This window comes from Thamnophis elegans, chromosome 14 (assembly GCF_009769535.1).
Source record: "Thamnophis elegans isolate rThaEle1 chromosome 14, rThaEle1.pri, whole genome shotgun sequence".
NCBI lineage: Eukaryota > Metazoa > Chordata > Lepidosauria > Squamata > Colubridae > Thamnophis > Thamnophis elegans.
The window spans coordinates 45252594-45269716 of record NC_045554.1 but is presented as its reverse complement, the minus strand read 5'-3'; the positions used below and the strand labels follow the sequence as shown (position 1 = coordinate 45269716).

At 43.4% G+C, this 17123-nt stretch overlaps 1 protein-coding gene across 1 annotated transcript; it reads left to right on the top strand.

Annotated features, from left to right (window-relative positions):
* Positions 1 to 2003: 2003 nt before the first annotated feature.
* Positions 2004 to 17114, top strand: MPHOSPH6 (M-phase phosphoprotein 6). The gene is made up of 5 exons (XM_032231391.1): positions 2004 to 2186; positions 12152 to 12264; positions 12979 to 13069; positions 14496 to 14596; positions 16892 to 17114. Exons 1-5 carry the CDS (start codon positions 2136 to 2138, stop codon positions 17031 to 17033), a joined length of 498 nt encoding a protein of 165 aa, XP_032087282.1. The 5' UTR covers positions 2004 to 2135; the 3' UTR covers positions 17034 to 17114.
* Positions 17115 to 17123: the final 9 nt, after the last annotated feature.

Sequence of the window (17123 nt, the reverse complement as noted above, 5' to 3'; positions counted from 1 at the left end):
AGCTTAGAAAAACAGGAAAAACCGGTGCTCGGTAAACTAGCTCGGGCAACTTAGTTAAAACTTTTAATGCCTTTTGGGGTACCTCTTTTTGGCAGAGGATCTGGATACTGAATCAAAAAGAGGGCTGTGAAAATATCTACAGCGTCAGGGTTCCAAATAACATCCAAAAGTAAATCAGAGTCCGAGGCAAAGTATTGCTCAAAGTTCCAATTTATGAAGAGAGACATGTTGGCACATCTGGGAAAACCCAACTCTGAAAGCTTCCTGGTTTTTCGCCACCCAGTTGAAAGTTCAAGATCTCGCCCTCACACCCACAAGTCCATCCCATGGTTCAATCTCCCACTGTCATGCTGGCAGTTCCACCCATCCAGTTCCGGTCAGGTGCAGAGACAAAGGATGACCTTGGCTTTCTAGAAAGAATTTTGTTATGGCTACGTAGCGTCTAACTCAGTACAATCCCCAAGGCATAGGAGAAGAATAGAAAGTGTGCTAGGCCAAAGATCCAATAGAAATATGGCTGCAGGCCTGACATACAGACTCTTCAGAATGGCAGAGGGTGGGACATGTGACCTGACCGAGCTGAAAGCCCCCCCCCTCCCAAAACAAGGTGAATATAATTAAGATGATTAAAGACTGCCAGATCTGGGCTGCAAATATCTGGATGTCCACTAGATAACAGCATAATGAAAAATTCTTATTCACAGCTTGGATTAGGGTTGTTGTTTTTTTTTGTCTTGCATTCCTTCAGTTAAAAATTATCTGCTGGCTTATTTTCACCAAAGCTGTCTTTTTTAAAACAAACTGCATGGTTAAAAATTCCAGAATTTGATATATATTTCAGTGACTATGGTAAAAACAACAGCACACAAGCGCAACCCCCCAAAAAAGTGAGACAGGGAAAAAAATGACAATTTAATCAATCAGCCCCTATTCCTTCAGGGAGGGAAAATACTTAAAATAACCTATAAACTTTAGAAGCTTCCATCACTCTGAAATAAGCCTGCAGCACCAATGTTTATTAAAGTGACAAACGCAGTGTATTCACTGTAGAAATTGCAAAGCCAGTGGGGCTGAATTCTGGATTGTCCTCAGTCTTAAGGTCAAAAAAATATCTACTTTTCCCCCAATTTAGGATCCCTCCCGAGAAAGATGGCTAGGAATTAAAATAGTCTCAGACCGAAACAGATTGTGATTTTTTTCCCCTCCATCTCTTTTAATATAGCTAACATTACTTGCGCAATATCCTTGAACGATATGAGCAATCCCAGATTGGCTGGAACGAAACCGAAAGAAAGAAGGGGGATTTTAGATTCTTAAATTCAAAAAGGAGCCCTTGACAAAAAGAGGGAGGGAAAAAAAGAAGAAGGAAACACAAAACGAAAGAAATTAAACAAAGGCCATTTATCCATGCAGGGGTTCATTCCTTTATCCATAGCAGTAGTCACCAAACAGTGGTCTATGAGAAAATTTTGGTGGTCCACCGAAAAAATTATTCGCATTTTTTATATTGTACTAAATACTATTTATCTTTTTTTTTTAAAAAAAATCATATTAATGGTCCGTGGGATTTAAAATTATGAATTTAGTGGCCCCTGAAGTCGAAAAGGTTGGTGACCCCTGATCCACAGAATAGAATTCTTCTAGAATAGAATTCTTTATTTATTGATTGATTATTAGGATGACAGCTGTGCTTTTTATAGAATAGAATAGAATAGAATTCTTTATTGGCCAAATGGGATTGGACACACAAGGAATTTGCCTTTGGTGCATATGAGAATTGGGCATCACTTGGATATATTGAGTATGCTCTATAGGTGCCAGCTGTAACTTTTTTTTGCCAACTTTTTTTTTTAAAGGTTCTCCCCCAGGAACATTTTTCATTTTTCATCTGCATTTTACATGCCTTTTTTTAAAGGTCTCATTTACACTTGACTTCTAAGGTAAAGAAAGTAAGGGGCATGTGCCAGGAGGGAGGCATCAGTGGGGACTACTGAGCATGCGCGGGGTATCGCGCATGCTCAGTCACCACCGCCGCCATAAAGTGGCGCTTTCACGACGAGGGACCGCGGCCCGGTGAGCGACAGAAACCCGTGAAAGGCGCTGCGCTTTGAGCGGGATTTCGGCTTCACCTCGCCATGGCTCGGGACGTGAAGAGCAAACTATCCAAGAATCTCCTCCGCATGAAGGTAAGCGTCGTCTGAAGGTACTCGCTCGCTGAGGAGAAAGCGTTCGGAAAAGGGAGGGCCAGCACGACTCTTTCCGAACCGTTTCCGGCGGCCAACTAAGGCAACCCCGATTGGCTTCGGCTGGTGACGTATGTGGAAAGAGCCGCCAATTGGAGCCGGGAGGCGTGGCGCCGAATGCCGCCGAAGAGCTTCGGATACGGACGGCAGGGAGTCGGGGGGAGGAAAGCCGAGGAGCCTCGCAGACGATTCGAACAGAGCCGAGACGCTTCGGGCTGAACGCGTGGCGAACTCCTTCGCCCTCTGCGCATGCTCAGACCTAGAACTGATGCTTTCTAATCTTTTAAAAGAATTAAATTGGATTCTCGGCAAAAAAAATCCTTGTAGGAAAAGAAAGTTTCCACCCCAAATCAACTTTTGCTCGCCTGGATTTCTTAAGGGTGCAAGGAATGCTTACAAGCCTGCAATACTCCCATAGTTTTGTAAGGGGGATGCATGCACGTGCTTAAGCCTGCATTTTAACATTTTATTTTTTACTTTTACATTTTATTATGTATTACTATTAACATTTTTTTGCAGCCTCAAATGAATGCAACGGGGTGGATGCATCACTTTAAGCCAGCGTTTCTCAACCTTTGAGTTCTTTTAAGATGTGTGGACTTCAACTCCCAGGAATTCTGGGAGTTGAAGTCCACAAATCTTAAAAGTGTCCAAAATTGCAAAAAAAAAATATTTAAAAAGCCACACCCTGGTTTAAGCATTGCAGATTACTTAAAAAAAAGTTCACAACCCTTCTCAGGGGTTTTATGTTGCAAGTCCCTCTTTCCCCCAAAGTAGTTGGAGACTTTGCTAAATTGGATCTGTTGTTGGTCTAGGCTAAATTTTTGCTGGGTGGGTGGGTAGGGGCGAAAACCACACTATTTCTCTGTGCCTTTGGAAGTCTCTTTCACGCTTTCTGCTTTTTCCATTTGCTCCTTATTTATTTGTTTGCGTAGTACATGCACGGGGGCCCTGCAATTTGGAAGAAGGACTCTTGGTGACTTCCAGTTCAAAAAAGCATGAAATTACATAGCCAGGCCAGCGAAGAGACTAAAACTGTTTGAAAAGGAATTAAAATGATGCACATAGAGATGAGCCATAATCACAGAGGTCCAAGGCGCACTTTAAAAAAAATTAAGTAGAAATTAGCAGTTGGAGGGATGAAAAAATAAGGGTATTAGAATGTCCCCCCCCCAATTTTTAACTTTCTTGTTTATCTTACCTTTAATTTATTTTTTATTTGCACTTCAGCCTTCGTTCTCGTATAATAAGTATAACTTTGTCTTTGTTTTTGCTTTTTATATGTTTATTTGCCTAGTAAAAAAGAAGAAGCATGAAAACGAGGAATTTTAAATGCAAAGCAATTTAAACAATACAGTAAAACTTTCTAAGGGTTAAGGCACCCAGGCTGGAAACTAGGAAAGAGTGAGTTCTAGTCCTGCCTGAGGTATGAAAGCCAACTGGGTGATTTTGAGCCAATGGCCAGGAGACGGAGAGTTCTAGTCCCACCTTAGGCATGAAAGCTGATTGGGTGACTTTGGGCCAATGGCCAGGAGACTGAGAGTTCTAGTCCCACCTTAGGCATGAAAGCTGATTGGGTGATTTTGAGCCAATGGCCAGGAGACTGAGAATTCTAGTCCCGCCTTAGGCATGAAAGCTGATTGGGTGATTTTGGGCCAATGGCCAGGAGACGGAAAGTTCTAGTCCCACTTTAGGCATGAAAGCTGATTGGGAGATTTTAGGCCAATGGCCAGGAGACTGAGAGTTCTAGTCCCGCCTTAGGCATGAAAGCTGATTGGATGATTTTGAGCCAATGGCGAGGAGACCGAGAGTTCTAGTCCCACCTTAGGCATGAAAGCTGATTGGATGATTTTGAGCCAATGGTGAGGAGACTGAGAGTTCTAGTCCTGCCTTAGGCATGAAAGCTGATTGGATGACTTTGGGCCAATGCCCAGGAGATGGAAAGTCCTAGTTCCGCCTTAGGCATGAAAGTTGATTGGGTGATTTTGGGCCAATGGCCAGGAGACTGAGAGCTCTAGTCCCACCTTAGGCAGGGAAGCCTATTGGGTGATTTTGGGCCAGCCAGCCACTGTTTCTCAGCCCAACCCACCTCACAGGGTTGTTGTTTGTGAAAAATAGGAAGAGGAAACTGTGTTGGATATGTTTGCCACCTTATTTGTAAAAATAATAAAGGTGGGATACAAAAAAATTAAGATAATGCAGTAGCTGAAATAGTAATACCTGAAGTAACCGGGACTATCCAACATAAACCTCATTCAGGTATTTTACATTATACACGGGTTCATCCCATGACCTGGTCCCATTCTCCAGGGAAGAGCCTGCCCTTGTGGAAGGGGGGAAGAATCAGGGCCATCCAAACCTACCCTAGAAGAGAATCTTGGTAGCTCAGAGTTCGACTCTGGAGTCTTTGGTGCTCTCTGAGCTTGGTTGTTTTCTTGCAGACGTCTCATGACCCAACTAGGTAACAGCATCAGTGCTAGAAAAGAATGGGAATTGCTCTGCAGATTACCTACTTGGGTTATGAAATGTCTGCAAGAATACCACCAAATTCAGAAAGGGACCACCAAAGGCACCCCACAAATCTGCAATTTTAAAAATAAATTGTTGGTAATCTGCAAATGAGGTTGGTATGATTTTTTTTCATTGTCCATTGCAAATGCAGGTAATCTTCAATTTAGGACCACAATTGAGCCCAACACGTATGTTGCTAAGTGAGACATTTATGAACCGGGTTTTGCCTCTATTTTATGACTTTCCTTGCGAAGTGGCACAGTGGTTAAATGCAGCACTGCAGGCTACTTCAGCTGACTGCAGTTCGGCTGTTCAAATCTCACCGGCTCAAGATTGTCTCAGCCTTCCATCCTTCTGAGGTGGGTAAAATGAGGACCCGGATTGTTGTTGGGGGCGATATGCTGACTCTGTAAACCGCTTAGAGAGGGCTGAAAGCCCTATGAAGCGGTATATAACTCTAACTGCTATTGCTATTGCTATTGTGGGTTAAGCGAATCACACGGCCGCTATTAAATAAGTCACACGGCCATTAAGTGAATCCGGCTTCCACACTGACTTTGCTTGTCAGGAGGTCGCAAAAGGAAATCACATGACCCCGGGACACTGCCACCGTCATAAATACGAGTCAGTTGTCAAACATCCTAATGTAAATCACATGAACGTGGGGATGCTGCCACAGTCATAAGGGTGAAAAATGGTCGTAAGTCCCTTTTTTCATTGCTGTTGTAGCTTACAACACTCATTAAGCGAACTGTTGTAAGTCGAGGACTGTCTGTATACCTGTTCCTACCAAGGCTTCTCGAGAGCATGAAGCAAACTCCTGGTCCCGACAAAAACCCCTTTTATTAATTGACTGTGAATTCTGGTCAGTCACATCCAGCAAAGTCTTTCAAAGGAGGATTTACAGTCACAGACCTTATCTGGTTTGGAGAGCTGCCAGGCCGATCTCTGCAAAACTTGGCAAAGAGTCTCGGAGAGTCATGAACCAATGCATTGAACTAATTGTCTCCTGCAAACTCCACTCCCCTTTCGCTCCTCTTTTATTTCCTCTGGGAGGGGCCATTCACCGTCCACCTGTGGCCTTACTCCCAAGTCGACTCCTGTTCTTTAGCTGTTCCCTTCGTCTGGCCACTCTGCGCATGCACACACTGGGAACAGGCTCCAGTTGTTCCTCTGCCTCACTGATGTCTGACTCTAAAGGCAGCTGATAACTGTCAGACAGCCCTGGCCCCCTCTCTACCTCCGACACAGAGCCCTCATCAGAGCCTTCCCCAGACTCCAGGACTGGCCCAGGTTCCTCCCCAACCTCCTCACTGTCTGAATCTGCTGCCAGCTTCTCTGGCGTGCCACAACAATACCTTCCCCTCTTCTCCAACTTAGCTATGCAGCCACGTTGCTATTGGGAGCCAGTGAGCGGGGTGTGTTTTAATAAAACCCCGACCTGGCAGTTCTCCTTGGATATGGGAATTCGGTGTTGAGTTCAAAGCCGGATTAATCTCGGTTCAGTGCCTAATGAACTCCACTCCTGCTCTGTAATGTAACACATCATTCAGCCGAAGACACGGCTCTGATCGATGATGGCTCCGTTGGCTTTTTTGTTTTTTTTCCTTTTTCTTTCAGGATAAGAACATCTGAGCCACATTGCCATTAATTTTTAAAAAATATAAATACTCATCAAATATTTACAACTCAATATCGCCGGCCCTTCATGGTTTGTTAGCTTCAAGTTGATGTCGGAGCCATTACATTTTTTTTTTAAATCTCTGTCTCCGAGGCTGCCATTAAGTTGTGGGTGGTTGTTGTTGTTGTTGTTATTTCTTTTATTCCTGAAACATGAAACTCAAGTCAACTGAACATTCAAAAACACATCACAAATACCAGTGACTGGTGCTAATAGTTGATAGGGGTTGCTGCCAGCGTCCTAGGTATCAACCAAGTATCTTCTTAAAATATACGATGTTCCGAGTAGCGCAGTTTTTTTTTGCAGTTCCGCTGGTGTTATTGCAAGAAGCTGCAATTTGTGGATGTGTTTTGCAAAATTCTTGGACATGGAGCCAAGTGCCCCGATAAGAATGGGTATCAGTGTTACACGTTTCATCCGTAAGCGTGTAGTTTTGATGGTCAGGTTGCGGTATTTAGTGATTTTTTTTTCCCCAGTTCTTTTTCTTCGACTCGCATCTGCTGGTGCAGTAGACTGTACGCTTCGGCCCTCTACAACTGTGATATCTGGTGTGTTTTGTTGTTGTTGTTATTACTGGAAGAAAAGGCGAAAGATTTATACGATCTGAAGAGAAACCAGAGTATATGAAGAAGAAAAAAACCAAGGTTGAGAGGGATTTAAGGGGAAAAAAATAAAAATAAACCCCACCATTTATTTATTTTGCTCTCCCTTCTTGGCGGTTGCTTACTTGACGAGACATTTGCTGGTAGATCTGACAGGTGATTTAAAAGGAGTTGTCTGCAAAATGATCCGGGGGGGTGGAGGGGGTTTGACAAAAGGTTGAGAGGCTCAAGTGCTTGGAATTAGCCCTCTCGGAGGGATTTATTCAGGATTGCAGCCCTAATCCCTTTTCCATGGAAGAGGATTTCATTCTGTCCGATCAATGGGTCTTCTGGATAGCCAAGATCGATGAGGATATTCCAGGCTGAGCCACAGAAACATAAAAAGCTGATGCCGGAAAAAGACCTAGGACAGGCAGTCCCCAACTTACAACAGTCCATTTAGTGACTGGTCAAAGTTACACTGAAAAAAAGGGACATATGACCGTTTTTCACACTTACAACCGTTGCAGCATCCCTTGGCAGCTGGTTCATATTTATGATGGTTGAAGTGTCCCGGGGTCATGGGAACCCCCTTTTCTAACCTTCTGACAAGCAAAGTAAATGGGAAAGCCATAGTCATTTAACAATAGTGTTACTAACCTAACAACCCCAGTGATTCACGTAACTGTGGCAAGAAAAGCCACATAATACAACCATGAGAATAGAATAAGGTAGGGTAGGGTAGAAGAGATTTGAAGAGAAGAGAACCATGAGAATAGAGTAGAGTAGAGAAGAGATTTGAAGAGAAGAGAACCATGACAGTAGAGTAGAGTAGAGAAGAGATTTGAAGAGAAGAGAACCATGACAATAGAATAGAATAGGGTAGGGTAGAAGAGATTTGAAGAGAAGAGAACCATGAGAATAGAGTAGAGTAGAGTAGAGAAGAGGTTTGAAGAGAAGAGAACCATGACAATAGAGTAGAGAAGAGTAGAGAAGAGATTTGAAGAGAAGAGAACCATGACAATAGAGTAGAGAAGAGTAGAGAAGAGATTTGAAGAGAAGAGAACCATGACAATAGAATAGGGTAGGGTAGGGTAGAAGAGAATGAAGAGAAGAAAACTATGACAGTAGAGTAGAGAAGAGAATAGATTTGAAGAGAAGAAAACCATGACAATAGAATAGGGTAGGGTAGGGTAGGGTAGAAGAGATTTGAAGGGAAGAGAACCATGATAATAGAGAAGAGATTTGAAGAAGTTTGAAGAGAAGAGAACCATGACAATAGAATAGAATAGGGTAGGGTAGGGGAGAAGAGATTTGAAGAGAAGAGAACCAAGACAGTAGAGTAGAGCAGAGTAGAGTAGAGAAGAGATTTGAAGAGAAGAGAACCATGAGCATAGAGTAGAGAAGAGATTTGAAGAAAAGAGAACCATGACAATAGAGTAGAGTAGAGTAGAGTAGAGATTTGAAGAGAAGTGAACCATGACTATAGAGTAGAGTAGAGTAGAGAAGAGATTTGAAGAGAAGAGAACCATGACAATAGAATAGAATAGGGTAGGGTAGGGTAAAAGAGAATGAAGAGAAGAGAACCATGACAATAGAGTAGAGAAGAGATTTGAAGAGAGCCATGACAATAGAATAGAATGGGGTATGTTATAAGAGATTTGAAGAGAAGAGAACCATGACAATAGAGTAAAGAAGAGATTTGAAGAGAGCAATGACAATAGAATAGGGTAGGGTAGGGTAGAAGAGATTTGAAGAGAAGAGACCCATGACAATAGAGAAGAGATTTGAAGAGAGCCATGGCAATAGAATAGAATAGAGTAGGAGTTGAAGAGAAGAGAACCATGACAATAGAATAGAATAGGATAGGGTAGAGTAGAAGAGATTTGAAGAGAAGAGAACCATGACAATAGAGTAGAATGGAATAGAATAGAATAGAATAGGAGTTGAAGAGAAGAGAACCATGACAATAGAGTGGAGTGGAGTGGAAGAGAAGAGAAAAGAGAGGAGAGGAGAGGACGGAGAAAAGAAGAGAATTCTTTATTGGCCAAGTGTGATCGAAAACACAAGGAATTCGTCTCCGGTGCATAAGCTCACAGTGTACCTCCAAACAGCAAGTCATAGGTCACAGGCCATAAACCACATTTGCAATCATAAATCATAAGAAATCTGCTTAGGGCAGCGGGAGCGACTTGTCTGTTTTTCAAATCCATCCGGCATGCAAATGATATGAAAATGAGCAGTAGCCTTCTGCTCCAGGCCCAGATTCTTCCTACCGCTGCTGATTGCTCGCTGGCGGCTCCTTTCCCTGCAAAAATGGCACCTTGTGTCAAAAGCCAGAGGCTGCAACAGCAACAGCTGAGCTGCGGTTGCAGCACCCCTGGATGGGAGCCTTTGCCAGGACAGTCTTTCCTTTTTCACAGCTTGCGAGGCCGTCTCTTCCTTGCCCCAGATTATGCAACCTCCTGGAAGCACAAACAAATCATCATTTGTTATGTTCTTTCCCCCTCCCTCTCGCTCTTAATCCTTTGCCTCGCAGCTGTTCAAATCAGGAGCGACATATTTTTATCGCAAGGTGTTTTCACGTGCTTACTAATCTTTTTCAGGTGATTATAGCCACTGTTAACGGGATTTTTTTTTTCCGTTGGCGGAAAACAAATATTCACCCAGAATTTTAATTGAACGTGTAAGAAATTCCTTTGCCTTTGCTTGGCATCTTGGCATTTTCTCCCCTTTCCCTTTTTTCTTTTCTCCGGATAAGGGCCAGATGTCTTTAGGGGAAAAAAAGAAAGCTATGTGGCTGTTTTAGTATGTCATTCTTGTCATTCGTCGTGTGTCACCTTCTTGTTCTAGGGGTTTATCATGTTGTTGCGTGATGAATAACGTAACAATGCAGTAGTCCTCAATTTACGACCCCAATGAGAACCAGAATTTTCGGTTGCTAACCAAGGCAGTTGATTTTTTTTAATGTTACTTGTTTGGCAAATCAGTTCAGTGTCAACCCTGAAGCTGACTCGAGCTGTATTGGAGCTTCAATCTTGCCACACTGGAGCGGAGAGATAGGGAGGTGGGGATTAGAGATAGAAGGGGTTGTGTAGCCAAAGCAAAATACTTTCTCTTGAGAACCAAGGACATTCTCACACCTGGAAGGAGGAGGGCATGTCTTGGTCTTGGTTGGGCCGTGTGACTAATTGTTTGGGGTTTAAGGAGAAACTTTATCTTTTAACTACCATATTTTTCAGAGTATAAAGGTTAAAGGTTTATTGCATTTAGATGCCGCCCTATTCCCGGAGGGACTCAGGGCGGCTAACAAACTCGGGGGGGGGGAGGGGTAGTACACACAAGGTAACACAACAAACAAATACAGAGAAAAGTTTAAAAACAATCAACAGTCACACAATTTGAGCGGGGAAGGGAACTCGTCAACCCCAGGCCTGCCGGAACAGCCAGGTTTTAAGGGCTTTACGGAAAGCCTGAAGGGAGGTGAGGGTCCGAATCTCCGCGGGGAGCTCGTTCCAGAGGGCCGGAGCAGCCACAGAGAAGGCCCTCCTCCGGGTGGTCGCCAATCGACATTGGCCTGAAGATGGAATCTGGAGGAGGCCTAATCTGTGGGATCTAATGGGTCTTTGGGAGGTAATTGGCAGCAGGCGGTCTCTCAAGTACCCAGGTCCAATACCATGAAGGGCTTTATAAGTGACGACTAAGACGCACCTTTACCCCCCTCCCTAAAAGAGGGTGAAAATTTGGGTGCGTCTTATACACCAAATGTATCCCCACCCACCCACTGGCCCCCACCCTTTGGCCTCTGCCTCTCAGCAATTTACCTCCTTGCAGCAAATGGGTGATCGGGAGCCCTGTGCTTAAACTGAAATTGAAAATGAAACTTGCTGTTTGCTGCGAGGAGGCAAATTGCTGGGAGGCAAAGGCAGATTTTTTTTTTCTTGTGCTAATCAGGCTAAACTGAAACAGGCTGTTTGCTGCAAGGAGGTAAGTCATTAGCTATAAATGCCTATAGAACGTCCCAGTTATTAAGCTTATTTTTTTAAAGACTGCTTTATGATTGTTCTAGACAACTTAACAAAATGAAGAAGCTTTTTAAAATAAATGCTTGATCTGAAGAGGCTCAGTGCCATTGTATCTTCTTTTAAATACCAGAGAATAATATATATATACTTCCAGAAACCCACATCAATTTTGAGAGCATCTGTACAAGTAGAGACTGAAATGTAACGCCACAAACAGTGTATGTCTTCTGTACTGTTTGCTTTTTTGATGCAAGGAGGCAAATTGGTGGGAGGCAGAGGCGGATTTGTTTTCTCTTGTTTTCCTCCCCAAAAGCTAGCTGCGTCTTATACTCCGAAAAATACGGTAGACAGGAGCCTTAGAGTCGGTTTTCACCAGATATGTGCCGATGTGATTTTTCCACTAAAGCTATCCTTTGAGGAATCTACCTGCCTCGGAGTTTTGCTTGCTACAGATCTATTATTTCGAACCCTGACTTGCAGTTGTTAATAGCAATAGCAATAGCAGTTAGACTTATATACTGCTTCATCGGGCTTTCAGCCCTCTCTAAGCGGTTTACAGAGTCAGCATATTGCCCCCAACAACAATCCGGGTCCTCATTTCACCCACCTCGGAAGGATGGAAGGCTGAGTCAACCCTGAGCCGGTGAGATTTGAACCGCTGAACTGCAGATAACAGTCAGCTGAAGTGGCCTGCAGTACTGCACCCTAACCACTGCGCCACCTCAGCTCTTAAATAAGTCACATGGTTGTTAAGCAAACCTGGCTTCTTCCCCCATTGGCCTTGCTTGTCATAAGCCAGCTGGAAAGGTCTCAAATAGGGAATCCTGTGACCTTGAGAGGCTGCAGCCATCGTAAATTAATCCCGTTGTCCAATGCCTGAATTTTGATCGTGTGACTTTTGGCATGCTACACCAGATGTAAGTGCGAGGCATGGTCCCAAGTCACTTTTTTTCACTGCCGGTGTAACTTCGAACGGTTGGAAAACGGAATGTTTGTAAGTTGAGGGCTACGCTCCCAGAAAGTCCGCTTGATGGTAAGACGGGCAGCCTACAAATTTAATAAATACATTTTTTTAAAAAACCGGGGTGCCTTTTGTATCTTGTCTTTCAGTTCATGCAAAGGGGCTTGGATTCAGAAACCAAAAAGCAGCTTGAGGAAGAGGAGAAGAAAATAATCAGTGAAGAACATTGGTTTCTGGATCGACCGGAACTGAAAGAAAAAGAGTAAGTTTGCTACCCTTTTCGTCTTTGCAGGGTGTGGGAGGAGATGGGAGATGGTGTGGGAGGAGATGCTCAATAGTAGCAACTGTGAGATGGATCTTGGAGTCCTAGTGGACAACCACTTAAATAGGATCCAGCCGTGGGCAGCAGCTGCCAAAAAAGCCAACACAGTTCTAGGCTGCATCAACAGAGGGAGAGAATCAAGATCACGTGAAGGGTTGATACCACTTTATAAGGCCTTGGTAAGGCCACACTTGGAATATTTGCATTCAGTTTTGGTCCCCACGATGTAGAAAAGATGCGGAGACTCTAGAAAGAGTGCAGAGAAGAGCAACAAAGAGGATTAGGGGACTGGAGGCTAAAACATATGAAGAACGGTTGCAGGAACTGGGTCTGTCTAGTTTAACTCTGCTATTGTATTGTATTAAAAAGCAGAATTAACAGGATTACAGCATTGGAAGGGACCTTGGTGGTCTTCTAGTCCAACCCCCTGATCCAGATGGAGACCTACTACAGACAAATGGCAGTCCAGTCTCTTCTTAAAAACCTCCAGTGATGGAGCAGCTACAACTTCAAAACAAAACCAGAAACAAGCTTTGCCTTTTCCAATTGGAGATCAGTCTGGAGTTGTTGTTTTTTTAAAATAACCTGCCAAGTGATTGGCTAAGCTCAACTTTCTTATTCTATCCTCTTTTTAAAACAATGGTTTCTTCACAGGAGCCTCGTCATAGAGGAAAGAAGCTTCACCATGTGTGAAGATCTTCTGTACGGCAGAATGTCCTTCAAAGGGTTCAATCCTGAAGTCGAGGTATTATTTTCTTTGGGCCTGTAGCATTCCTGCATCCTCTTGGGGATTTGGCTTGTAAAGGCAGTTGAAGGTCGCTGAAATCCCTCATTCAGTTTGTACCATATTGAAATAACTTGGTGGATGGATGATGAATGGATGGATGGATGGATGGATAGATGGGCGAGTGGATGGATGGATGGGCGAGTGGATGGATGGATGGATGGATGGATGGATGGATGGATGGGCGGGTGGATGGATGGATGGATGGATGGATGGGCGAGTGGATGGATGGATGGATGGATGGATGGGCGGGTGGTTTGGCGGACATGGATGGATAGAATGATGGATAGATAAGTGGATGGATGGATGGATGGATGGATGGATGGATGGATGGGCGGGTGGATGGATGGGTGGGTGGGTGGGTGGGTGGGTGGGTGGGCGGACAGACGGATGGATAGAATGATGGATAGGCAGGTGGATGGATGGATGGATGGATAGATGGGCAGGTAGATGGATGGATGGATGGATGGATAGATGGATGGGCATGTGGATGGATGGGTGGGTGGGTGGATGACTCGATGGATAGATACATTCATACATAGAGTGGATGGGTGAATGGATGATAGATACATATGAGTGGATGGATGGATGATAGATACATTTATACATACATTGAATGGGTGGATGGCTGAATGGATGGATAATAGACACATGCATACATTGGAGGGAGGGATGATAAATCCATACAATGGATGGATGGATGGATGTTACTTTTGGTTCTGATGAATTCACTAGGTATAAAAGCAGAGATCCTTCATGAGTAGTTCAGAAGGAACCCCTTCCGGACCAGTTGCATTCATGCAACATGCTTGTCCCAGTTCCTGAATTAACCATTTTCTGAGTTTGGGCTCCACATGAAATATTTGCCGCACTGATCTGTTCAGAATTTACCCGGAGAGCTGAATTAGAGCAATACCTCTCGATAGTGACTCTTAGTGTCTTACATCCTGCCATCCATTGACTGGTTAACAAATAGAATGTGATCAGAAGCTTTCATCTTTCCTTCATCTGCGGAAAAGAAAAATCCAAAAGCAGTTTTCATCTTGATCCGTCAAGATTAACATATTTTTGACGATACCAGAAATAGCATTTGTGTGGCATTCCTATTGGGGCATGAGCACCTGTGGACTGGAGGGCCTTCGTAGGCTATAAGCCACAAAGAAAGATGCTACAATTGAGCAGTTAGCCATAATAACATGCTCCGAGGGTCAGTGTGATATCAAAACAGCCCCAAGTCCTTCAGCTAGACAGAAAATATCGAGGTACTTAATGTTCGCATTGCTTGTCTATTCAACTCCCTCATTCTTGCCAAATCGGTTTCCTTGAGTTTTTTTTTTTTCAAGGAGCGTAACACCTAAAGTGATATTCCAGGTTTTTTCATTTTCAGAAGTTAATGGTCCAGATGAACTCACGGTACAAGACAGAAGAGAACGAAGAGGAAAAGAATGTGAAGGAAACTGATGTATCGGATGAGGAAATGGCTAGAAGGTACTTCTTCCCCATTATAACACAAATAACGTTGTCGAAATGTGTGGGTTTTTTTTCTGCCTTTCCCCCCCCCCTTTCAGTCTAAAATGAAAGTTCTCCCAAATGACCAGGCTTTTGATGCTCAAAACACTTGTTTTGCAAGAGAGTATTTTATAAGAGAAATAAGCTTTTGACCTGATGAGCTCCTTTCTTTAAAAAAAAAAAAAAACTCCAAATAAAAACGCTTTGTTTGCTTTCTCTAGGCTATCTCAGTCAGACATCAACCCCAGTACTTTCTTCCTTCCTTTCTTTTTTTATTGGGTTCACAGCCAGCAAAAACATTAGAGGAAATATTTATAGGTGTTCCTAGAGAAATCATTTGAAATCTTCTTTAACGCATTTGGCTTTGAGGGGGATGCTGCAGCCGGAGGCGGGAAGAAGGGTTTTAAATTAAAAACTAGATATCTTCAGTGGAAAATAAGAGAGCTGGCTAGTTGTAATAGTGAAGGTGTTGCCGTAACTGGGAGATTGTGAGTTCTAGACTTACTTTAGGCATGGAAACCAGCTGGGTGACTCTGGGCCAATCACCAGGAGAGACAGTGAGTTCTAGTCCCGCCTTAGGCAGGAAAGCCAGCTGGATGATTTTGGTCCGGCCTAAAGTCCAGTCCAACCCTAACCCTCCCACAGTCCAACCTCACAGGGTTATTGTGAAAAAAATGTTTGCCAAAATTATCCATCCAAATTTGGCAGGAAATTGTAAGGCTATTGACGCCATGTTCATAGTTCAAAGACACCAAGTTAGGAGAGGATGGTTGAGTTAATTTTTCATTAGGACTTCCTTGCAAGGTTGATTTTATCTCCTTTTGGGCTGTTTTTTTTATTGAAAGTTTTATAGAGTTTTACAAATATATACCTTCCAGTGGTGGGTTTCAAAAATTGTTTGAACCTTCTCTGTGGGTGTGGCCTCCTTTGTGGGAGTGGCTTGCCGCCTATGTGACCGGATGGGAGTGGCTTGCCGCCCATGTGACCGGATATGAAGACGCCGACGACACTTGTCAGAACCACCTTAAATCACCTCACACACAGCACTGGCATGCATAAGAATAGGATGTAAACTTGTTTTTTAAAAGGCATCTTTGGTTTGCGTTAAAACAACTTCAACACACGCAATGTTCTGATTGCACCACAAACGCAGTCGTCATCCTTACCTTTCACAGAGGCACTGAGGTTTATAAATAGGAGCATGATAGTGTAGAATAATCATATCCAAGGACCAGTGGTGGGTTTCAAAAAAGTTTGGAAGCTCTTCTGTAGGTGTGGCCTGCTTTCCGGGTCCACTGGTGGAACCTCTTCTAACCGGTTCGGTAGATTTGACGAACCGGTTCAACTGAATAGGTGCGAACTGGTAGGAACCCACCTCTGATACCTTCCCTCACCACCCCCCGACCCCACATCCCCTCCCACCCACCCACCCCACAACCTCCCAGGGCAAATGCAGGGTATAAGCATTTAACAACCATATTCTAAAATAAACTAACTAACTTTAGCATCATCCTTCGCTTGTACTAACTCCCCTTTTATGAAGCTAACTTTAAGCAAGTTGTAACATTCCTTACTCATTCATTCATAAGCTATCTGGAGTTTCTTAGTCCCATACCTATTTTGAATGTAGTCAATCCATCTTCTCCATTCCAGCTTGTATTTCTCATCTGAGTGGTCCTTGAAATGTGCTGATATTTCAGCCATCTCTGCTAAGTTTGTTACATTTAACGTCCATTCTTGAATAGTAGGCAAATCTTCCTTCTTCCAGTACTGCACCACCAGCGGTCTTGCTGCCGTTGTTAAGTTCAAAATCAAATTAATCTCCATGTTTTGTTTTGTTTTTATTGTGGGAGGAAACTTTTTATCTACTGCAGGTGCTGAAAACTTTTACTTTTTTCTCCTTGCTGCTGCGCCTCCTGTTTTCACGTCATAAACCTCCATTTTCTCTGGGTTGATGTTCAAAACTATGTTAAGGGCCAAAGAGAAGAACTTTTGAAACTAAACGAAGTTTTCTCTGTTTGAATTGACGGGACAGTCAGGGCCTTGGAGAGTTTGACATGGGAAGCACGACTTTGTCTTCCCTCTCTGTCATCGGAGAAAAAAGAGAAGGAGAAACAAAATAAGAAATCTAGAAATTGAAGTCTCTATATTTTGGGAGGTGCCAGACCAGATAACGTTTGCTTCAAAAGAGCATCTTACAATTATTTCGTGATCTTCTCGAGGGCTACAACCATGTTTGAACATTTCTCTCACATTTGCAATGATTGTTCACAGGTATGAAACGTTAGTGGGAACCATCGGGAGGAAATTCCTGAAGAAAAGAGACCGCCATGTTTTGCAAGATCCTACAGAGGTGGAAAGCAATGAGAGGAGGCCCATCAAAGTGAGAAAAGAATTTTTAAAACCCCAGGATTAATGTCGGATATTGTGCGTATTCCTTGCAAGGAACAGAAAGTTAGAAGGCCATTTATTTTTGTAAATTGCTGGCGCTCCTGGACAGGCCTGG